The sequence below is a fragment of the Gorilla gorilla genome, chromosome 2 (assembly GCF_029281585.2).
Source record: "Gorilla gorilla gorilla isolate KB3781 chromosome 2, NHGRI_mGorGor1-v2.1_pri, whole genome shotgun sequence".
In the NCBI taxonomy this organism is placed as follows: Eukaryota; Metazoa; Chordata; class Mammalia; order Primates; family Hominidae; genus Gorilla; species Gorilla gorilla.
Window position 1 is genome coordinate 130,142,164 of NC_086017.1, and position 25,023 is coordinate 130,167,186.

A 25,023-nucleotide genomic window follows, 5' to 3' on the forward strand; every position below is an offset into this window, starting at 1 on the left:
TTGTTTAATCAGCACAGGAATAATAAACACTTTGCTAGGTGCTCAGTATTACCTCCACCTTGAACTCTTACAAACTTGAACCCAACTTAACATGAAGCAGGGATCAAAACGTCCATCAGGCCATTCCAGGTTGAAAATCCTATGATGCCAGAGGCATTCGGGGAAATTCTAAGTAAAGCATAGAAGAATCTCAGGGCTATGTTAAGGTCACTAACTGGCCTCACTGCTTCACCTAGACAGCCCTGTTTTTCAACAAACTACAACTGCCGGGTTTGATGGTGATTATGGGGATTTTGTACATAGCTAAAGTTATATTATGAAGTATTTTTGAAGTATTTTGAGAATTACTTGTAAATTATTGTTTGCATGCTTAACTGACAGCCTTCATTATGAGAAAGACCATATTTAATAAAAATTGTATGTAATTTAAAAATTAATTCAGACTTGAATAAAGTCTGTTGATTGATTAATATTGTATCAATATAAGCTTTCTAATTTTGATAACTATACTCTCATTGTATAAGATATTAATATTTGGGGAAGTTGGGTGAAAGGTATATGGGAATTCCTTGACTATTTTTTTGTAAATTTTTTATTTTTTTGAGACGGAGTCTCGCTCTGTCGCCCAAGCTGGAGTGCAGTGGCACCATCTAGGCTCACTGCAAGCTCTGCCTCCCGGGTTCACACCATTCTCCTGCCTCAGCCTCCCGAGTAGCTGGGACTGCAGGCGCCCGCCACCACCATGCCCGGCTAATTTTTTTGTATTTTTAGTAGAGACGGGGTTTCACCGCGTTAGCCATGATGTTCTCGATCTCCTGACCTCGTGATCGCCCGCCTCGGCCTCCGAAAGTGCTGGGATTACAGGCGTGAACCACTGCGCCCGGCCTGTAAATTATTTATAAGCTGGAATTACTTGAAAATGAAACATTAAAAGGAAGTTTTAAAATATTTAAAAAGGTAATTAACAGGGCTTGGCAATTTCTCCATTATTTGCACTCAGAAAAGGGGCTCTTTCAGCCTCTTTTGCTGACAAGATGATGAAATCCATGTAAGTCAGATGAAAGAATGAATGCAAAAGTCCTTGCTGAAGTAAACTGCTAAGCAAATGCTAATAGTGATCATTATAGTCCCATATGGAGCTGCTTCTCTATAAATAAAGGGAGGAACAAGCCATTGTACCAAATACCTTATCAGATACTCTCCAAGCAGTTTACAAAATGCTTAGAAATTGCTGCCCTAAAAGTAGGACTCGGGGAGCTATTGAAACGTTTTCAGCAAGGCAGGCAGGCATATAACAACAGCAATCCTTCAAGATGACTCCTCAAGCTTTTAATACACAGGATGGAGGAAGTGGAGGAGATTGGACTCAACAAATCCCACTAGGAGTTACTTTAATAATTGAGGAGTGGATGGTCCTCATTGAGTGGGCCTGGAAAGGAATAAACCAAGCTGAGAGGCATGGTGAAGAGCTCATCGTCTGGGCGGGACTACCTTGCAGGTAGGAGAGGAAGGAGACAAATGAGTCTGTGGTTACTTGAAGACATTTCACCAAGATGACTGGGGCAAATGCTTCTCAGTGTCACTGAGAGGTGGAAAATGAAAAACAGGAAAGACAATTCATAGAGGTTGGGCTGCAAACTCAAGTGGCAGCAGAGGCCAGGCAGGTGCAAAAGGGGGAAGACAGGCCGTGGGGTCTGCAAAACTGCAAGAGTCGTCTCTCTAAAGAGGGTGCCTCCAAGGGGCCTGCCACAACTCAGCATCAGCCGTCCTTGCCATATGGGAATGCACTTGTGGTGTACCTAGATCTTCCATTTTTTCAAGAGAAGCCAGAAATTCAGATCTTATGTGAAATCTCTTAACTTTTTAATGCTAGCTACTAATTTTAAAACGTGTTAAAGCATGGTGTCTGCCAGCCAAGTACATCTATGGGCCAGATCTGGCAGGCTGGCTATCAAGTTGTGACCTCTGACATAGAGAAAATGTCAAGGGTCAAAGTTCATAGACTGTTAAGGTGATACATAGAGAGACAGTGACTGTAAAGGGATTCAGTACCTAAAATGCTACGGATGCAGCTTTGCCAGCAATCTGAGCTGTATGACATATGCCCCTATCCTTCAAGCCTGTATATGGATTTGAATTTATACAGGAAGTTTCATCTAATCCTCAAATGGTTAAATCACAAGAATTTGAGTGCTTTCTGTGTGCTGAGTACACAGAAGTTAAAGAATTTAAAATCTAACTGTAGAAGAAAAAAACATGCCCTCTTGAAACAACTTGAAACAAATTATGAAGGAACCTGGGAGACTGCTTTCTTCACATTTCATGTGTCAGAGGCATCTTAAATCCTGGTTTGTCCCCCCCAAATCACTTCCATTTAGAAAACTTTGCAGTAGTGTGTGTGTGTGTGGGGGGGGTGTCTTGAATATGTAACCAGAAATCTGATTTCCTGGGCAGTGGTTACAAAGCTGCAGCCTCTCTTTGCCCAGGGGTATCTTTACCCCAGCGTGGGAGGGGAGTGAGCTGAGGTGGGGGTGCACGAACGCTGCAGAGGAGGTTGGGATGGGAGTGGCCGGCGTGAAGCCACTGCCTGTCAGGTTTCTCCGCTGGAGTCCCCTGTTTGTCTCTGTCATTACTCTTTAAGTATTTGCGTAGCAGACAGGCGGGCACCGAAATAGAAAGTGTCAAAGATACGATGACAATGAGGATAAAACCAGGGCAGAGGGTTCTGAAAGTCCCAACCAGCACGGTCCCCGCAGAATGCCAGCGCACCTCCTCCCGCCGCTTCAAAGAGCCGGCTCGGCGGGGCAGGAAGCGGCGGCTGCGGCTGCGGGTCCTGCGAGGAGAGCGCGATTTCCTCCGGGGCTGCCCAGTTATCTCTGGAGTCGCAGAACTGCTCTCGGGAGAACGCGTTCTCTACCCCAACCCCGTGCTCCTCAACCCACCCACCTACTTCCTCTAGCTCCACACACTCACAAGCACCGAGCTGCCAAAAATTTCCACCCTCCGCCCCCCTCCCTAGCTAACTTCCTTCCAGCATTTCCTGAGCTGGATGATCCTAGGATTTGTAAGACAGGAAAAAAAGGAAGGCGTGAGGGCGGGCAGGAGGGACAGGATGCTTGTTTTTCGCTCTACCAAAGTCGTCTGAAGGCGAGACAGCGGGCCCAGGGCGCAGGACCCACCGCAGCCCCCTGGGCAGTCTCCTCGCCCCGCGTCCGCGTCCTCTCCGGGGCACTTAGGAAGGCGGGGGGAGAGCTTGCCCTCCCTCCTAAGCGGAGGAGAAACACCCGAAGACACCGCAGGAGCCTGTGAAAGTCCCTAGGACTCCAAGTGAGGAAGTGACACTCCCAGGCGAGCCGGCCCGCGGCTGCCAGTCTGCACGGCCTCGGCACGGCGGCCCCGGAGCGGCGCGGGGTGGATCTCAGGCTCTGCCGGCCCGCGCCCCGCGGGGTCCATGCGCAGGGCCCCCAGCCCAGGTTCTTCCATCTTCCGATGCGGCCCCCCAGAGCCGCGGGGCAGCCGGTGATCTAGCCCGGGAGCCCATCTTACAGCGGTGCCAAGCAGAGGGGCGGCAGAGACGGAGGGGCAGCCTCTTTGGGACTAACTCATGAAGAACAAGGGTGCTAAGCAGAAGCTGAAACGAAAGGGAGCCGCCAGCGCGTTTGGCTGTGACCTGACGGAGTATCTGGAAAGCTCGGGACAGGATGGTAATGTGCCTTGGCCTTTCTCCCCCGCCCCCCCCCCTTCTTTTTGTTTGAGGGAGAGACGGACTCTCTCGAGTTGTGTTAGAGTCGGTTCACAAGTTAATGTATTCCAGGCCTGTGCGTTCATTGTACTTTTTTTTTCTTTTTTTTTTAAAGAACATAAACGATTCTTAAGGTGCACAGCGCTGCTGTCCCGACGCGCAGAGGCTGCTGTGTCAGTCCTTCCGTTTGCCTCACACAAGCTGTTAATGGGTGGTACTGCTGCAAGTTTACCGGGCCACCTCAGGGGATGGGGGTGGAAGCTGCAGAGGTCCCAATCCTAAACTTGGCACGTTGGAAGGGAGGGAGGAGGGGTGGACATGTGGGATGGTGATCAGTGGTCTTCCCTGGGTACAAAATCATGACCGCCTTAGCTGTCCCTCCTGGGCTCTCCAATTTCGTCTGCTCACATCTTTTTTTATTAATGTGTTAGAAGGCAGTTGCGGGTGGGGGGTGGGGGAGGATCCTGGCTGGGGGAGTGGTTGCACAAACATTTCTGAATTTCTGAGCTGATGCCAGATATATAGTACCTCCACCCCCTTTCCACAACCCCCTCCCCGCCCTGCAAGACCTTTTTCCTCCTCTTGGCTTTCAGATTAACATTTGGTGTGTCAGACAAGACGAGTGTTGTAAAAAGGTCAGAGGGCCTCGATTTTTAAATAGTTTAGGGTAAGTAGAGAAAAGGAAAACTTCTCTGTTTTCAAGGTCAGATGGGGGTAGGGGGGAGTTGGGGATGGGGGAATCCAGCGGAGACAATTTAAACATTTGTTGGGGAAGGGGGAAAGAAAACACCATCTAGATTACAATAACAGCGTTTGAGCTTAGAAGTGTTTAATCATAGGAAAGTTGGAAAATTGAGCATTAAATGACTCCTTTTGTAAGGTTGACTGGTTTTGCACTTACCCTTGACAAAAAGGCCTTGTCTTCAGAAGCTTCAGCGAGAGGAAAATAGCCTACTATATGGGCCATGTGTTTATACATAGATAGATACAACAAAGGGGAAAACTAAGGGCTGTGTAACCGTGCGGAATAATTCTGCCTCCAGGAAAATAATCTCAAAACCTATTTGATTAGTCCATATCGAATATGCATTTCAAAAACAGTGCAATGCTTTTGTTTCACTTCTGTGTTTTGGGAGACTCAGCACCACCTAGTAATTTGCAGTGGTGTGATATTCCTGTGGTATTCTAGAGTTCAGTCTGCTGTGTCATTAGGACAAATAGTTTAGGATTTTAGAGCTTGGAGAACCACAGGTTTCAAAACTGACTCTTTTGAAATTGATGCATAACTTAACACTTCATTGAATCCTCACCAACCATCTGGAGAGGTAGATTGGAGATAAAAATCACTTGGTTTGAGTTTTTTTGAGTGTGAGAAAACTCCAAGTATGCCTCCTAACCACTATCGTCAGAAGTTTACAATGAAAGGTTCCTCTTCACCTATTTTTGCAGGGGCCTTCAAGTTAACCTCCAGGTACACTAGGAATGCTCCTGGGATGCCACCTTTCACCATGCGGGTGTTATTCTGGCCCCTCCCTCAAATCTGTGAGAGTTGCATAGGGGTGCTTGCCAGCCCTGTTCGTTTTTACAAACTAATAGATTATAGGATGAGCCAGAACCCCAGGGTTCTATGAAGATACGTCAAAGGCAGCTTTAGGCAGCTGTTCTTTCACCTGCTTTATATTTTGGGCGTCTGCATATGTTTCATTTAGACAAAAAAAAAACAGAGACTACTGCTTAAAAGAATGGCAAACCAGTACCCTGGGTTCCCCACCCTGGGGAGGGGGAAAAGAAGCCCAGAGGGGTAAATTGGCCTACCTGAGGTCGTACAGCTAATCATGAAGGATCAGAGGGCCCTCCCTGGCCTGTTAGGTTCCTCTGCCCTCCCTGGCTTCTGTGTCTAAGCCAACATTCTCTTCTAATGATATTTTCCCCCTAAATTGAAGGCAGACAGCCCTGCTACAGGATCAGCAAACTTTGAAGACTGAACATACCTGATGAGAGTTCAGCTTTGTAAGGAAACGCAACTGACCCACTTAATGATCCACATACTGTTATTGTGCTACACGGAAATTAGACATGCACAATATACTGCTTATGGAAATAAGAGTAATTAGAATTTATTTTTTCCCTCAGCTAAAACTAGTTGGATGGTTTTTTTTTCTGTATATTTGTGATAGTGTAGCATCAATGAACAAAGTCAGTGCTAATGGTTTTCTCTAAAGTAATGTTGCTTCTTTGTGGACTCTCTCAAACATGTATTGATTCATAGACAAGGCCTGGACTCTGCTTCTGGGAGGGAAAACTGAGCTGGGCACTGGCCCTTTGCCCACCACCTTGGAAGATCAGCCCAGAATGCTGAGGGTGACAAGTCAGTGTGGTAACTGGGAGCCAGGGGGCTGGAGAAGGGCTCCCTGGACTGACATCATGGTTACTGAACTTTGAAGGTCAAAGGTGGTACAGTGGACCTGCATTGAGACAGGAAAGATAGGTTCAGGTTTGGGAGTACAAGGGGAAAAGACCAAAGATTTAGGGAGGCAAAGAGAGCTCTTGTCTTTGGACAGGGAAGGAAAGCCCTGAGCTGGAGTGGAGGACAAAGCGGGGTGATGATGAGCTATGCTCAGGGCATCTGAACATGGGGACGCCACATGCTTGAGTGGGAACTCTGGAGAGACAAAGGCTGAAGACAGAGAATGAATGTCGTATGCTTCTGTAATTTGCTGAGGCTCAGCCCTGCTACTTTCAGCTGGACAAATCTGACAAGGCTGGGTGTGTGGTTTACAAATAGGTGTTCAGCTTAGGGCAGACATTGCTCAGGGCCACTTGTCAACCTTAATCTTTGGGAAGCTGATGAAAAACAGAAACCCTTTCCTTAGAATCACACACACACACACACACACACACACACACACACACACACACACACCATGTATGCAATTTCTGCAGGTATCTACATAGATGCCAATTTCAGACCCTGCTGTGATCACCCCTCACTGGCTACACAGGGGGGCCTGATATCCAGGACCAATTTTCCCCCTTCTTTGACCACTTTTCTCTAACTTGGTAAGAAGGGAGCAATGAACACTCTTAGCCAGGTAAGAACACTCAAGAATGGCATGAAGTGGCTCCTGGCAGACTTGCCAAGAGCCTCTTGCACTTCCCCTCCAACACAGTGGCTGCTGCCCCCAACCCCCAGCTCTCCCCTGGGAACCAGCTAACTTTCTCTTCCTGTCTGGAATAAAGGGAGATCATCCCTTCCTTACTGCTGCTGCTGAAAATAGTATAGTTTTCTTTTTCTTTTCTTGACCACTGAATAAGAAGGCCCTTGCTTGCAGCTGCATAACGAAAACCACATCATGTTGCTGTCTGTGGTTGGGAGGTTGTGGGTGAAGCTCTGCGAGGTCATAATGTGCCCATGGTTGTTTCCTACCTCTCCTTCATATGCCAGGTGTTCTGGGTCTTCTATTAGAGCTTAGAGATGGTTGGGGCCAGGAGCCAAGAGACAAGTAAGAGAGTGTTATAGGGAAAATTATCTTCTTCCTCTGGTTTGGCTTTACTTTAATGGCTGAGGATTTTCTTGCTCCTCTGAGCAATCTTTGTTTATTTTACCCACTCCCGGTAAAAAGTGATACCGAGCTTCCAAGTTGACAAAGAAAAGAAGGGGCGACGATTGTGCCAAAAAGGGCTGCAGCCACGTGCAGCCTGTTCGCTGCACCATCTGCGCCCAATGCCTGCCCAAGGACAAGGCTATTAAGAAGTTCCCCATCCAAAACACAGTAGAGGCCACCGCTGTCAGGGACATTTCTGAAGCAAGCATCTTCACCGCCTATGTACTTCCCAAGCTGTATGTAAAGCTACATTACTGTGTGAGTTGTGCCATTCACAGCAAGGTAGTCAGGAATTGATCTTGTGAAGCCTGCAAGGACCAAACACTCCCACCCTGATTTACATGTGCAGGTGTTGCCCTACGGCCTCCACCAAAGCCCATGTAAGGAGTTGAGTCCTTAAGGGCTGAAGAAAAACTGTTCTCTCTAGAAAAATAAAATGGAAGTTATACTTAAAAAAAAATTAAAAGGTGATATTGCTTGCTCTGGCCCCATGGCTCTCAGTGATGGCAACACATTAGAATTACCTGACAGCTTTAAGAAAAAAAATGCTGTTGCTCAGACCCCTCTAAGAACAATGAAATCAGAATCTTTTTTAGAAGATGTGGATACATAGGCAGGGTTGTAATCTCTGCTCAGATTACAGACCATTTTCCCCTGGATAAGCGGCCTTAGCCATTCAGAACGCACCTTCTGAATGTTTGATAAGAACCGTCAGCCTTTTTATTCCTAAAATTTTTTTCCTAGTTCTTACCGCACTTGAAAAATACACATTAACATATATATATATATGACATATCTTTCATATATAATGTATATATTTGATTTGAGGCATGACAGAGGGAGGGTTCATAACAAATAAGTGCCCATTACAAATATGACTTTAAGCTTGATGAGAGTAAGCCCTGGTATTTCAAAGAACAAGGATAAGGCAACGGGAACTTTTAGATGTGACTCTTCTACATTTCTGAGGCTAAATGATTCTCTTTCTTTATCTATTTAACAAGGCATTGTGGTAGATACTGTGGAAAAAAAAGATGGGCTGCAAGCTCAAGAAAGTTACAGTCTAAGGGATATGAACAAACTTTCAGATCAATTAAACTTTGAAGTTAGTTGTCATAGCTGAAGGAAAAGCTGAAGAAGAAAATTCGAAAGTTTTGATCTCCAATTAAATAGACAAGATACTCAAACATCAACAGCAGCAAAGTCTTAGCAAAGAAGGTAAATATTTTCTGTTCAAGAAAAGATTTAACCTTGAATGGAGAATGAAGGCAGGGGTTTTTTCTTTGGCTTAGCTGCTTCCTTTCCAGCAGCTTGCCTGGCACATCGTGGTCACACCTTCCCTGCCTCACTCTTCATCCTTTGGGTCTCAGCTTTGGAAGATTCTGGAAACCTCCGATCCTCCTGAGGCAGGTGCCCCTGCTGGAGGATCCTATTAGGAGTTTTGGAAACTTACTGCCTGGAATAGAATCCCAACTTTGCTTGTTCCCAGCTGAGTGACCCTGGAGCCAGTTATTTACCCTCCCTGGGTCTCAGTGTCCTCACTCATGAAATGATAATAAGATTGATACGAAAATAAATGAGTTAATATGGGTAAAGCACTTAACAGAGGGCAAGCACATGGTAAACCATAAGTGTAGCTATTATCATGGCACCCTGAGTTTAACCTAGCATCACCACCTACCATCCAGGACTGAGTGGATGAGGCTCCAATTAAATGAGTAAATGATATGATAAGATGGAGCTAATCCATCACCAAAAGGGACAAGAAGCAAGTTGCTTGCCCTACTGAATGAAGAAGCCAGTTTATGCAAGGATTTCTCAGAGTCACTGCAGGGTGGATCATCAGTATACACTCAGGAACTAAAGGTCACCCTAAAATTAAAGGGCCGTCAAAAGGCTTAAGACACAGCCACAGCTGGGCATGGTGGCTCACGCCTATAATCCCAGCACTTTGGGAGGCCAAAGCAGGTAGATCACTTGAGGTCAGGAGTTCGAGACCAGCCTGACCAACATGGTGAAACCCCGTCTCTACTAAAAATACAAAAAAAAATTAGCTAAGTGGCGGGGTCTGTTATCCCAGCTACTTGGGAGGCTGAGGCAGGAGAATCGCTTGAACCCGGGAGGCGGAGGTTGCAGTGAGCTGAGATCATACCACTGCACTCCAGCCTGGGCGACAGAGCCAGACTGACTCCATCTCAAAAAAAAAGAAAGAAAGAAAGACACAGCCTCAGCTGAGTCCAGCAGAACTGAAGCAGAAGTCAGGTCCTGGATGTGGAGCTTGTGGAGCAAGAACAGCAACTTCGTGGGCTTAAGTTTAGAGGGGCATCTCCGCATTTGGGCTCCCAGAGTGAAACAGGAAGAACCGAAAAAGGAGAATTAGGCTTTAAACGTGGAGCAAACTGACTGGCTAACTTGAGGCCGAGCTGTAACTTACTCTGTGTAGTCTGGAGATGACAACCCACACAGAGAATAGAAACAGCCACTTCCACATGCCTCCCTTCTGCCCACTCTTTAGACCTCTGCCAAGAGCCCCTGGGCCACAGGGACAGCCTCACCCTTTCTCCTCCCCTTTCTACCCCCACTGGCCGCCATCCAGATGCCTTCCAGCTTCAGGAGGCCCAGGCTTTGGGGCTGCTAAGGAAGCCCACTCCCTTGTTGCCTCAGCCCTACCCTGAAGCTAAGAACAGTCTGCGGGGTGAGGGAGAGCTGAAGGCCTGCTCTTGTGCTGGGACAGAAAGAAACATGTTGAAACTAGGAACACATTTTCCCATAGCTGATGCTATAAGCAGTGGACACACTCTCCAGTGCCATTAGAGCTGTAGTTTTTGATGCATTTGCTTCATCCTCCTCCCCTTAGCCTGTTAGGCATCTGTGGGCTAGCCTGGGAACCTTTTCTGTAGGGTGGAAGCAGGTGTGAGGGGAAGCACATTCCGAATTCCAAAAGTTGATTGATCACTGCTTCAAGTTCTCAAGCACCTGATGGGGACTGTTTTTTGCCAGGAGTCACCTCGCTGCAGAGAGGTTTCCTGGGCTTTTGTGGCTGTGGGTGAGGCTCTGCAGCAGTGGGTGGAGAAAGGGGAGGGGGCTCTAAGTTCCAGGACTCTGGGTATAAGAACTGTCACTGCCCTGCCACCTCCCTTGCCATTAGCTAAGTCTAGCTAAAGATTCTGGAACAAAGTAGTGATAGACTCTTCTAGTTGGGGCTACCCATTGCTCATTTCCTCCAGAACAGACCACACTTGCTCTGAGCCGCCTTCCCACCCTGGCCTCTGCATCTCAGGACTCCACCTCCTTCTAGTGGTTCCTTCAGACCAGCCTTGAGGCCCAGGAACATGGAGTTAGCTTTCTTCCCATTCAGTGCTTGCTGTGTATTTAAGCCAATGTGACATTTTCATACTTATCCCCAAGCTTCAAGTTATTTTTCTTTTTGACTATGGGTCCATGTCCTACCCAATTTCCTGAGCTGTTTCCCCCTATGCACCAACAGAAATGACACTCTTGAGTTGAACTGATCTTGCTATTTCTCCGCCAAGGGGCTGGCCTCAAATACTGATTCAGTGAGGGCCACAGCCTGCTGGAACTTCAGGAGTCTAGATAGCACTCTCTGTCTCTCTAGACTTTGCCGCAGTATACAATTTCAACTAAGGCTTCACATTTAAAACCCCTGGGAACAAACAGGCTGACTGTAATTCAGAGGAGAATAAGTATTGGTACTAGATTTTTTTTTCTAAGAGCAGAGTTTGATAGAGAAAGATGAAAACATCAGGCTGCTGAATGGCTGAAGGGACGAGGAGGAAGAGGAGGTCTCTTGAAGAGAAAGGACTTAGACACGAAGTCTGAGTCCCACATCAGGCCTTGTCGTTATTTTCATTGGTAGTAAGTGCTACTTATCTGTGTTGATTGCTTACTCTGTGCCAGTCACTTTATACATGCAAAGTAATATTTCAGTATCTTTAAGAATTGGGCATTTTAATCCCCATTTTACAAAAGAGAAAACAGTGATTTAACCAAGTGATGCCAAGATTATAGAGATGGGAAAGGCAGAATTGAAATCAAGATCTGTATGACTCCTAAGGCCATGGTCTCAGGCATGAACCACATATCTTAGGATAGCATATTTCATAATTTGGCGTTAACAGTTTTGCCACAACCTATGAAAAGTGATTTTGCTCCCTTTGCTTTGTTTTTCCCACAGCCTAAACCATGAAGAGTCATAATAACGATGGACATTTGCATAGCACTTTACCCTCTGCAAGGTGCATTTCACACACACGGATCTAAACCTACCAGCTTTGAAGCCCAGCCAGACCCTATCTTTTCCTCCCAGGTCCCTTGCCCACTGCAGCCACATCTTCTTCACCTCTTGGAATACCCACTGCCTTAGGGTCAGGTGTACCCAATTTGTTATGCATTCTACCTGTTGTTTTGTTCTCTAACACTTTATGTATGCAAATCGATGGTGAGTTCCCCCGAAGGCAGATCTGGTAGCTCACTGTGGGTCTCTCAGGGTGAGCCCCATGTGAGACATGCAGCAATTGATTCATTGACCCTACTTCCTTCTTCAGAAAACCAGTGTTTGTGCCCTTCTAGGAAGCTCAGGACAAGACACATTGCTGATGTGCTGGATTATCAGGAATCCAATTGCTTAATGGTCCCCACAGGGGTTCATAGCTACTCCCAAATAGAAACTGACCCAGGCTTTGCACAGAACTCCCCAGAAACACTGCCTTTTCCTAGTTCCTCACCAATCACTCCTTGGTATGAACCACATTCTTGGCAAGGCCCCAGAACCAACTGAGTTTCTGGGATCGAGTCTCAGGCACTCTTTGTTCTCGTTTAGGCTTGGTTGATGCATACCAGGCCCTGGTACCACGCCCATGGCCTGATGCTGGCCCAGAATGCCTTGTAGGCCCCCTTCCCACCACTACTGGAGGGAGAGGGGTGAATGTCACCCCTCCCCCCAAAAGCAACATATACCAGCTCTCGCTGTCATAGACACTAGAAAACAGCTTGACATATAAGCTAGGATTCTGGCAAACCGTAAATAAATCTATAGGCTATGTGAAGGCAATTGAGCTAATTTGTGTGATTATGCATATTTCTTTCCCCAACTCTTTTCATGTTTTTTTGTTGTTGTTGTTGTTGTTGTTGAGATGGGGTCTCGCAGTGTCGCCCGGGCTGGAATACAATGGCGCGATCTCAGCTCACTGCAACCTCCACCTCCTGGGTTCAAGCGATTCTCCTGCCTTAGTCTCCCAAGTAACTGGGATTACAGGCACCCACCACCATGCCTGGCTAATTTTTCATACTTTTAATAGAGACACGGTTTCACTATGTTAGCCAGGCTGGTCTCAAACTCCTGACCTCGTGATCCGCCTGCCTCAGCCTCCCAAAGTGCTGGGATTACAGGTGTAAGCCACCGCACCCGGCCTCTTTTCATGTTTTAATCAGATCCTATCTGGAATGGGACTTTCAATTCAATGCAACAAGGATGTAATGGGATTCTAACGTGCCAGACACTGTTGGGTTTACAGAGATGCTCTCAAGTTGCTCCTGACCTAAAGGATTCAAAGAGGGAAAACAACTAAAAGAAGTACAAAGAAGAATGGAATGAGGGCTGTAGAGGATGAGCAAGCAGGGGATGTGCACATGTGAGGCAGCCAAGTGAGAAAGAACCATCAGACAGAGTGGGTTGTTTTCACCAGGGGAAAAATCAGTAAAATTATAAAACAAACATCATCTGACCAAGTTATGACAGCTATGGGAGGATGGGAAGATGGGGTGGTTGGTCTCTAGAGGCAGAAAACCACAGGGATTTGCCTGACACTTGGAATTGGTCACACCCTTCTGCACCCTGGGGAAGAAGAGGCTTAAAATCTGGGAAAGGCAGCTAAGGGTACTTAGAGTGGTGAGGCTGAGACTGGCTGCGGTGACAGAAGCCTGCCTTCAGCTGCAGGGGGAGTGAACCTAACCTCAGAAGAGGGCAAACCAGCTGATAATAACAAGAGTGACCTTTGATTTGGCTTATCTTGGCTTTGTCTATCCCCTGCCCAAGCACAGAAGAATGGAGAATTCTGTTAAAATTAGCTGGGCTTGGTGGTGGGCACCTGTAATCCCAGCTACTTGGGATGCTGAGGCGAAAGAATTGCTTGAACCCGGGAGGCGGAGGTTTCAGTGACCCAAGATGGCGCTACTGCAATCCAGCCTGAGTGACAGAGTGAGACTCTGTCTCAAAATAAAATAAAATAAAATAAAACTTTTAAAAAATGATGCTAACTGACCCTCTGTTTCTTGATTAAATCTATCTGTATGGCATAAATGTCCAACTGCAGAGTCTTCCACTATATGGAAAGTTCTGTTTTGTACCCATCTTATGAAGAAGGACCAACTCAGAGAAGTTAAGTAACTTGCCTCCTGTCACCCAGCCAGGAAGCGGTAGAAGCAAGACTCCAGCTGTGTCTGTGCAACATTAAATTCTCCTTCCATGGCTTTGTCTGCTCTTGACCCAACGAGACACAGCTATGCTAGCAGTAAAACAGGTCTGATATGCAGAGCTCCACTTTGCCATGCATTGCCAAGGTGATGAGTTCAGTAGGATTTAGTTAGACTTAATAAAACTTCTGGCAATTGAGTTCCCATCCCCAGTTTTTCAAAGTAAAACACTTAGGTTCCAAATGGCAGGATTCTAAACAGAGAGCATGCCCTGTTACCATAAGTAGCCCCTTCCACCACTTCTTTCCCATCTGTTTCCTGCATGCTGAGTATTATTGGGAAACAATGATGTCAACTCTTCCATATAAATCTACACCTCCCTGCCAGACCCTCCCCTACAATGCATATTTTTGTTCCTCTTTCTGGCTTTTGTCTTGCTGTTCTGCTAAGGACTCATGCTTTTGGCGACAATTGTTTGCTTTCTTTTTAACAAGTTTTAGCTATTTAAGCTTTATTGTGGCCTTCAAAGTGCACATGCTTTTTGGGGCCTATATTTGGAAGATCCTTTGTTTGGCTAATAGCTGGAATATGAGCTTGGTGCTAATGGAGAAGAGCCATGTTGCTTTCTGGAAAAGCAAAGCCAAATGCAGGTCTCTGAATCAAGCTCAGAGCTGAGGACAGAAACGCTGCTTGGGTTGGGGGCCCTCTGAGGCTGCATTAAAGCTGTAGCTGCCCTGGACACAGAGCCTATAGCTAAAGGCCAGGAGAATATCCCCTTCAAGTAATCTGTAAACGTCCTGTTTTCCCCCCTCCTAAGCCTGACTTCCAAATGGGGCATGGTTTCCTCAGTTTTCCTTTCTTTAGTAACTCTAAAGACAATTTGGTTTCAAATGGAAAGGAGGGCTAGTTCTCTGGGTACAGTATGAGTTTTAAATTCAGAGTCTGAGAATTCTGGACCTCTCTTGTTAATCCTTGGGCAGCATTTCTCAAACTTTACTGGGCATAAGAAAGACTAAAAATGTAATTCTTGCTTTTAAATTTTAATTTTAAAATTAAATATTAGTCAAATTTAATATACTACTAGAGGTACTCTTCAAATCCAGTTTTGGACTCCTTGAGACAAAATGGACATCTAATAAAAGTTTTCAAAAGGGGCCGGGTGTGGTGGCTCAGGCCTGTAATCACAGCACTTTGGGAGGTTAGGTGGATGGATCACTTGAGGTCAGGAATTCAAGACCAGCCTGGCCAACATGGTGAAACCCCATCTCTACTAAAAAAATTACAAAAATTAGCTGGGCATGGTGGCGCGTGCCTGTAATCCCAGCTACATGGGAGGCTGAGGCACGAGAATTGCTTGAACCTGGGAGGTGGAAGTTGCAGTGAGCCGAGATCGCACCACTGCACTCCAGCCTGGGGGACAGTGTGAGACTTTGTCTCAAAAAAAAAGTTTTCAAACGGGTATTTGCATAGGTTGTGTAGTGTCTGGGTCCATGGAGAACATATGATTCTACTGAATGGGTTCCATAGTTTATAGGGGAGCAAGCTGTAAAGTGCTGCTGCAAGTCAGGATTCTGAGGTCCAGTTCCTCAGGGATTTTACTTTTGTTGGTCTGGGGTGGGAAATCCACATTTTAAGGATGAGCTCCAGGTGATCTAATATCCTTGGCCTACTGATCTCACTTTGAGAAACACTGACTTAGCACATAGAAAGAAGCAGCTATGTGAAACGACATGATTTTTATTTTCTTCATTATACTTTTATATTGCCCAACATTTCAACACTGAAGATATATTTTTATCTTTTAAATCAGAAAGAAACATTTCTAAAATTATTGTAGGAATAGTGTGTCTTGAGTCATTGGCTTTTTCATAAATGCCCTTTGTTTCAATCTTTATTTTTAGAAAAAAAAACTAAGTCTGTTAGTTTTTTTTTTTTTCATGCCTTAATAGATCGAGTATAGTGAAACCAATTAACCTATCCGCAGTGTGTAGCAGAGTGGTTGAACATATGGTTTGTTTGCTGATAGACTACCATGGTTCAAATTCCAACTCTACCACATGCTAGGTTTGTGACCATGGACAAGCTACCAAACCTCTCTATGCCTCAGTTTCTTCATCTGTAAAGTGGAGGTTATGATGATAATGGTACCTACCACATAGAGCCATTATGAGCATTAAAGCAACTTAGTGCACTGTTTGGAATTTAGTAAACCTTCCATACCTGTTAACTATGGTTATCATTTCCTTGAGGATTGGAAATCTTACCGTGTTTCAGCCTTATTACTAAAAGTGTGGTTCCTGGGTTATGCTACAGATGTGGAAGTTGAGAAAGCTAAGAACAAATATTCCAAGGCCCCCATCTATCCCTAGGGGTTTCTTTCTCTAAGAAATTCTCTTATATGTACACAACTATTTATTTCCCTTGGGTGGATGTATAAAAATGCTAGTTTTAAGATTCTAATCTGTTGATAAATATATCTGGGGTGGGAATGTGGCAAACTTTCTAAGTTTTATATTTCTTTAGCAATTAGAAAAAGAAAATAATCTAAAAATAATTCTTCCTCCCTTATAAAGTTTATGATAAAAAGGCTATAATCACAGTGACAGCCATCTAGCCTGCTAGTTTCCATCTGTATTTCAGGAGCGTTATAAATCTGGCAATCAAGTCTGTTTCCATCATTGATGGAACAATGTAAGTCCTGGATTTTTGCTGGGCCATATGACATCTCACATATGCCTATTTATTTGCCCCAAAACTGCATTTTGGAAGTTGACGGAATGAGGTAAATCTGGCTTGAGAGTGAATCCAAGTATGAATTAACAGCAAAAAAAAAAAAAAAAAAAGCTCAATCTTAGGCTGTAGGAACAGCAGCAGAGTATATAGATCAAGGGATCCATCCACACTCTTCAGGACTGGAGTCACGCACGCAGCGTTGTCTTTATTCTGGAGCTGCATTTTAACATGGAAGCTTGTACACAGAATTATGTTTAGCAAGGTGATCAGAAGAGTGAAGGATTGTAAAATGCTACAGATGACAAATGAAGTTGCTGAGAATGTTTATTACAGACAAGTAAATGCTGCTTCCTTTGCAGACATGACCATGCTGGCCTCTCTGGGTTGTGGTGTTTGTTGTCCCTTGTCTTAGTTTCCTATTGCTCCCATAACAAATTACCACAAACTTAATGACTTAAAACAATACAAATCTATTATCCTACAGTTTTGTAAGTTAGAAGTCCAACACAGTTGTCACTAAAGTCAAGGTGCAAGATGTATTTCTGGAGGCTCTGGGGAAGAATCCATTTCCTTGCCTTTTCCAGCTTCCAGAAACCACCTACATTCCTTGGCTTATGGCACCTTCCTCCATCCGTCTTCAAAGCCAGCCATATTGCATCTCTTCCACCATTTGTCCAAAGTCATGTCTTTCTCTACCCACAGCTGGGAAAGCTTCTCTGCTTTCAATGACTCATGTGATCAGGTTAAGCCTGCTTGTATAATCCAGGACACTATCCCCATCTCAAGGTCCTTAACCTAATCACATCTGTAAAGCCTCTTTGTATAGAAGGTAACATATTCACAGGTCCCAGGGATTATGGCATGGACATCTTTGAAGGGCATTATACTGCTTACCGCCCTCCAGAAAGGTGTCGCACTGGGCAAACTGCCCATACCTGATGACCTCTGAAGTCTTTCCCAATTCCTAAATGTGGTCATTATATGATTTTTGTTGTTGTTGTTGTTAAATTTTAGACAGGGTCTCACTTTATCACCCAGGCTGGAGTGCAGTGGTGCAATCTTGGCTCACTGCAGCCTTGACTTCCTGGACTCAAGTGATCCTCCCGCCTCATCCCCCCAAGAAGCTGGGACTACAGGCATGCACCCCCACGCCTGGCTAATTTCTGTATTGTTTGTAGAGACAAGGTTTCACAGTGTTGCCCAGGCTGGTCTCAAACTCCTGGACTCAAGTATTCCACTCACCTTTGCTTCCCAAAATGCTGGGTTTACAGGTGTGAGCCACCGTGCCTGGCCAATTAATCCAATTTGGTACACTGTTAGAAATACTCCCTAAATTCCATTTCCGATTGCTTGAAACAAAATGGACAAACGGAAAGCCCTGTATGTCAGGGTTTGTGGAGAACATGTCATTCTACTAATGAGTCTCTACTTTGTAGACTGCAAGTGTAAAGTGCTGCTGGCCTGTCAGTAATATGTGTTCAGCCTTGTTGACTGCTGAGGAAGCCACAGAAGTGCTGGAATCATGGCTCCCATCAATTGAGAACTTGCCTCTTGCCAGGCCCTGTGCAAATGTTAACTCATGTGTCTCTGAAAACAGCCCTAGGATGTCAGAGAAGAAAATAGAGGTTGGGTGCAGTGGCTCACACCTGTAATTCCAGCACTTTGGGAGGTTGAGGCGGGAGAGTTGTTTGAACTCAGAAGTTCAAGACCAGCCTGGACAATATGGCAAGACTCTGTCTCTACAAAAAAAAATACAAATATTAGCCAGGCATGGTGGCGTGGGGCTGTGGTCCCAGTTACTCAGGAGGCTGAGGTGGGAGGATTGCTTGAGCCCAGGAGGTCAAAGCCGCAGTGAGCTGTGATCATGCCACTGCATTCCAGCCTGAGACAGAGTGAGACTCTGTCTCAAAAAAAACTATCCCCCCACCACAACCACCAGCACCATGGAAAAGTTGTCTTCTGCGAAACCAGTCCCTGGTGCCAAAAAAGTTGGGGACCACTGGCTTAGACAACCACCATTTAGCGAGAGCACTTTGAGTTAGGTAATGCCTGTTGTAAATGCTCACATGCCTGGGAAGATTAAAGGCACTATCAACTGTTTTTTTTTTTTTAATCTCAGGTCTCAAAAAAGAAAACAAAATAAAATAGAATCTCAGAGAAGTGAAGTGATGTGCCCAAAACCACATAGCTGGTACTTGGCAAAGCCAGGGTTCAATCTAAGTCCTGTCTCAGTCCGTCACACTACATGGTCCCTTTCTAAATTATCCTCCCGTCAAGCTGACTGGCATTCACAGGAGAAGCAGCTAGAGAACAATAGATCACATTGGGTAATTGAATGCCTTGGCCACACAGGGAGCCCAGGCTCAGTCTTCAGGGGTCAAAAGAGAAAACCAGTTAGGGACTTGGCCTGGAAAAGCTTCCAGGAGAGCAGCCAGAGATGACACAACAACATTCTGTGGTCACCCAGTGGTGTGCAAGAAAGGAGATCCAGACTCCAGAACAGATTCTTAACCAAGTGATTCACCCTCCAGGGAGTTCTTGCCTTGGTAATATGGTGCAGACTGGGGGTCCCCAAACCTCAGGCTGCAAACAGGTATGATCCATGGTCCCTTAGGAACCAGGCTGCACAGCAGGAGGTGAGGGCAGGCAAGAGAGCATTACTGCCTGAGCTCTGCTTCCTGTCAGATCAGCAGCATTTCTAATAGGAGCGCCAATCCTATTGTGAACTGCGCACGAGGGATTTAGTTTGCAGGTTCCTTATAAGAATCTACCTAATGCCTGATGATCTGAGATGGAACAGTTTTATCCCAAAACCATTCCCCACCACCACTACCACCATGGAAAAGTTGTCTTCCACGAAACTGGTCCCTGGTGCCAAAAAGGTTGGGGACCGCTGGCTTAGACAACCACCATTTAGCGAGAGCACTTTGAGTTAGGTAATGCCTGTTGTAAATGCTCACACGCCTGGGAAGATTAAAGGCACTACCAACTGTTTTTTTAAATCTCACTGGTAATTCACCTAATCAACTTCCTTTTTCCCAACCCTAAATTGGAATTAACTGAAGAAACAGGCTTTTAAAGGGGAAAAGACAGCTTTGAAGGATAGACATGCAGATGAAATGGGTAGGCTGGTGTGGTGCTAACCTCCAGCAAGGCAGAAAGTGGTCAATGAAGAGCACAGAAGTGACAGCCTATGTTCCCCTCCGTCTGCCTCCAGCTCCCCATCACTCCTGTCCGTTTTAATGCCAGTAGATTCCCCAGTTGACCAATCGTCTCCGTTCCCAGTGTTTCTGCCCTAGAGTAGACCTCTGTTACCTCTTACTTCCAACCGCTGTCATAATTTCCTCCCTTGAGTAAGAAGAAAACGAGCTCCTTGAAGACTGGCACCCATCCTCTGTCCCTCTGTGTATTAGGTGTCTGCAGGGCTGGTTTGTTTCTGCAGGCTCTAAGGGAGAATCTTGCCATTTCCAGCTTCTAGAGGCCTTCCTCATTCCTTGACTCAAGTCACCTTTGCTCCTCAGCCTCCATCCTCACATTGTCTTCCTCTGTCTGATCTGCGTCTTTCTTATGAAGTGATTACATTAGGACCACTCAGACAATCCAAAATAATCTCCCCATCTCAAGATCTTTAATTTGATAACATCTGCAAAATCCCTTTTGCCATATAAGGTAACATTCACAGATTCTAGGAGTAAGGATGTGGACCTCTTTGGGGGGACATTACTCAACAAACCACAGTTTGTTTTCCCACAGGACATGGTTGGCTAATAGATAGCATTCACTTAAGAGAATAGAGTGGCGATTATGGGAGCGGAGGAAGAGATGGACATCAAATGCCACCATCTGCTAAGCACTTATCAGGCATTGGATCAGCTGGGACACTGGGAGGAACAGGTATTATCTGTCCTGGGGAGGGAATGTGGGAGACAGGGTCACAATCCCATATGATGGACGTATCTTCAACTGATTCTCACACAAACCACAATAGGAAGTTGATGACATCAGTTCTGACTCAGAGGAGTGGGATCTTAAAAGATGAGTGGAATCTGAGTAGTCTCTGTCTGAAGGGAAGATATTCCAGACAGAGGTAACAACATAAATCAAGGTAGAGTGGTAAAAACAGTACAGCAGGATCAACATTCTCAAAAGAGAACAAAGGTGACAGTATCTATCTGCCTGAACTCTCTGTTTACAGGAACCAATGGCTACTTGAGTGACCATTTTAAATCTTCCAGGGAAAAGAGGGTGGTGAAGACAAATGTGTCCGTTTAAATTCCAGACTGATAAAGGAAGGGGAAAGCTCACAAGAGCCACGTTTAAAACCACCTTGTCCTTTTTGTTGGTTTTGTTGTAGCTTTTGAGAAAAAATTGGACCCCCATCAGGGAATAAACTTATTTCAGGTGGAGAGAAAATGTACCTGGGGCAATTCTAAACCAGAGTTTCAAAGTTTGTTCCATTTATTTATAATTTTAGGAAATTTCATTTCACTCAGTCCTGTGGATGATAACTAGAAGGATGTTTAACGTTTCAAATCCAAGTTTTATTTGAGGTGAAAAACTCTGTAATGTTCCTTCTCACCCGCCTCCTGGTCATGCTTCTACTCCATCCCATCTCTTTTTCTTCCAGCCTTCTCTTCATCTTTGTCATTTCCCCAATTTGAGAGACAATGCAGGATGTGATTTAATAAGGAATAAACACCTGACACAAGTACAAGCCGTCTTCTTCTCTTGTAAAATTACAAAAATAATAAAATAAAATAACAAAAGTAATTGTTAAAAACAACAACAACAACAACAATGTGGTTTATAAAGTATAAAGTCCCTTCCCACATCCTTGTAGCCCCATTTGTCAGTTATCAGTCTAGACAGATTCATCTAATTCGGTATAATGGAGCTTTCCGCAAAGATGGAAACTTGCTCTATCTGTGCTGCCCAGTGTGGCAGCCACTAGCCGCATGTGTCTGTTGAGCACTTGAATGTGGCTGGTGCTACCCAGGAACTAAAATTTTAATTTTAATTAATTTAAATGTGGCTAGTGGCAGTTACACTGGATAGCACAGAGACCTTTCTCTGTGTGTTTACTAAAAATTCACATGGAGATTGATATTCTTTGTTCTTTTCCGTCAAAAATAAAGTTATATCATACACATGTTCTGAAATATGCTATTTTCAAGTGAGAGTAGACCTTGGAGAACTACCCATTTTGTAACTATAATTTGAGTTCTTTCTTTTTAATCACTGGATGGGATTCTACTGAATGGATGGTTTTTAAAGTGTTAATTATTTTTCAAATCAGATATCACATTATTGTTGTTTAAAATGTAAAAGACTCTAAAGAGTATAGTAAAAAAATTTCCTTCCCATCCCTGTCCCCAGCTTCTCTGTTCCTCTTCCCAGAATCAACTAGTGTTATTTTCTTGGAAATCCTTCCAAAGATATTTTGTGTATATACAAGCAAATATACGTATGTTTCATTTTTTAAATCATAATTTATTTCACCATTTCTTTGTGTATGAAGCTTTCTCTTTTTACAAGTTCCTGTAAGACTTCACTTATTATCTAAATATTGATCACTTATCTATTGAATATATGAGCCACGTATCATTTTCATTGATAATTTCTATTATCTATAACTTGTTAAATATCAATAATGGCTTCCCTTTGCTGAAGGAACGAGGGTAGAATTTGCTAGCCCACATACTTCTAATTATAGTTTAAACTTGTTTTCCAGTATTCGTGAGGGATTTTGTCTGGTCAATTGATATTCTGTCAGCTGGACAGCTGGAGTTTAGGCCCTGGAGTAAAGCTGAGGCTGAGAGCAGGGAAGACTTAGAAGCTGTCTGGCCCACAAACTGGCATATCCATGCATCTTGGTCACAGTGATATCCAGGCCAACCTGGCACAGATCACAAAGACCCAAGAAGAGTGGCAAAAGCAGGTGAAATGGAGGTGGCAGCCTAAACTGAAAACATATCCTGAAGTTGAGTATCTATATTTTTGCAGATGCTGTAGCCAGAGTATATCTTAAGGTAGGATCAGAAAACATTTATACCCATAGATTCTTATAGTGGGCAAAAGGAGAATGTCTTAATAAGAGCTTGTCACCAGTGGCACTCACTAAATCCGTCAATGGCTTTCCAATGCCTGCAAGACAAACACCAACTCCATCAACACCAACAAGGTTTACCGCCTTCACATGCAGACACCTGCTTCCTCTGTAGCCTCAATGGACACATCTCCCGACCAGAGCATTATCCCTGGCCACACTCTGCTTCTCGCAGTTCCTCAAAAGCGCCATGCTGCTCTTGCCTCCAAGTTTTCGTACATGTTCCTTCCTCTGTGTGGAACAGTCCCCTCAACTCTCTTTTTAGCCTCACTTTGGGCCTTGCCAACTCCAACCCATCTTTTGCACCTCAGCTCGGATGTCTCATCCTCCAGGGTGCCTTTCGTGGTCCTCCAGAGAAAGAGTTAGGTGCCTTTGGTGTGTGTTCTCATCTTATCCTGTACTTCCCCAATGCTGCTCTTATCATCCTCATCCCCACCTAATCCCTGCCTCATCCTAGACTCTGAATGATTCTGGGTCATCTCTGTGAGACTCAGGAACTGTGTCTTCTGGTGTTCATTATTTTATTGCCAGTGCCTAGCATAATGTTCGTAAATATGTGTTGACCGAGTGGCTGGGTCCAGAGAAGGGCAATGCTGTCTTGGGATTGCGTGGTAGTGAGGTGGAGGTGGAGGAGTGTGTTCTGTATAAGTGTTTTGCACATATGTGTGCATCTGTCATGTGTCTGTGTCCATGCAATGGGGACATCTGGTCTTAAGCAAATGTCATCTGGTCTTAAGCAAATCATCATACTCTCTGTTTCTCAATTTCTTCATCTAAAAGAGGGGTGAGAATTAGGTGAGATAATATAAGCAAAAGGACTTTTAAAGTAGAATTTGAATACTATGATTGTACAGCAGTTTAGGCACTTGTGTTCAGGAAGAGCTAATGGCCCCAGAGCCTGTATTTACTGATAGGCGGTGAATGCAATGAGTCCTTATATACATCCCCCACTGCCATAGTGGAAGGAAACTGGCAGAGCTGTTTTCCTGACATAACCCTCCTCCACACCCTTGTGCCTCCCCCCAGCCCTGACAGCTTCAGCCATCTGCTACCAGCAGAAGTCCTTCAGGGCCTTCTAGTACATAGTCCAGGTGCATAGCTGGGGATCCCCAGGGGACTCCCTTTCAGTCAGTACCAAGGTAAACACAGAGATAAATGAACTAGGAGCTAATAAGTCATTTTACAGCTGAACGAATCTTAGAAAATCTCTATCCAGAACTCTTATTTAACACACAGAGAACCTGAGGCCCTGGCTGAGTTAGTTGCCTGAGAAGATGCAGCCGGCTCGTTGCATTTCTGGCTGGCTGTTTGTGTTGGTCAGAAACCACAGGCCAGTGTGTTTCTCAGAACCAGCCAGCATCGAGGACCTCTGAAAGGGTGGGAGGAGGATAAGATGATGGTGCCTTTAGAAGAGAAGACTTCCAAAAGACTATCTCACAGCTTGTGAAAAATATCATTTATTATACAACTAGTTACAAAGATGACACATACTTAACCACATAGAAAGATGTCCAAGAACATATTAAGTTAAAAAGTTTACAAAACAGCATATACGGTGTAATTCCATTTGGGTAACTATATATATAAGAAAAAGTCTGGAGGAAAATACTCAAAAACATAAGCAAGAGCTTTCTCTGGATGGATGCTTTTCTGTGTATACTGTTGATACTTTATGAGAGTAAATGAGAGTAAAGTATACTGTGTATACTTTTCTGCTGTTACCGTGTTGTCTGAATTGCTTTTTGTAACAATGAACATGTATAATAATGTTTATAGTTTGAAAAACCAACAAGAATATTTTCATTTTATAAAACATGCGTATTCCCTAAATTATTCCAACTTTCTTTTACTTTGATTTCATTATCAAACAAATTTTATTATCTGCAACTTGCTCTTCTCAGTGAGGCCCCCAGCTATAAGAAGCCCAAACCCAATTCTGAACTTCTATACAAAATAATTCAATTGCCATTTGACATTACAAAGTCATCCTCTCTGAACTTAGCAGCAGAGCACGATGATCACCTAGTGAACTTGCCAAATTCAGGTTATGATTCTGCCAAGGAAAAGACAAGACCCTGGCCTGTGATGACTCTGCAAAGACCCAGCTTCCCTGCTGCCACCTCTTAAGGCCTCGCTAAGACATCAGGCTGACCCACAGTCCCTGTGGACACTGCTTGGGACTAGGGGTAAGGCAGCCTTACAAACCTTTGGTGGTGCATACTCACATCTCTGACGTGGAGAGATAAAGAGCTTTGGTTTGGTGCAAAAGGGGAGCTAGCTGCTGCTGTGGATGCTGACCAGCAGCTGACAATAGTAAGAGGCTTGCACAATACAAACAGAGACTGTGAAACAAATTTTATTTGGTTTGTAAAAGTGAGGTCCAAGTTAATAGAAGGACAGAGAAC

General features: G+C 44.7%; 1 protein-coding gene across 1 annotated transcript in view; it reads left to right on the plus strand.

The window, feature by feature from the left end:
* Positions 1-2,799: 2,799 nt before the first annotated feature.
* ARHGAP31 (Rho GTPase activating protein 31) overlaps positions 2,800-25,023 on the plus strand; it is a 125,281-nt gene continuing 103,057 nt past the window's right edge. Inside the window, exon 1 of the mRNA XM_031009703.3 lies at positions 2,800-3,704. Coding sequence (XP_030865563.1) covers positions 3,605-3,704 — 100 coding nt within the window. The 5' untranslated portion in view covers positions 2,800-3,604. The remainder of the gene's footprint in view (positions 3,705-25,023) is intronic.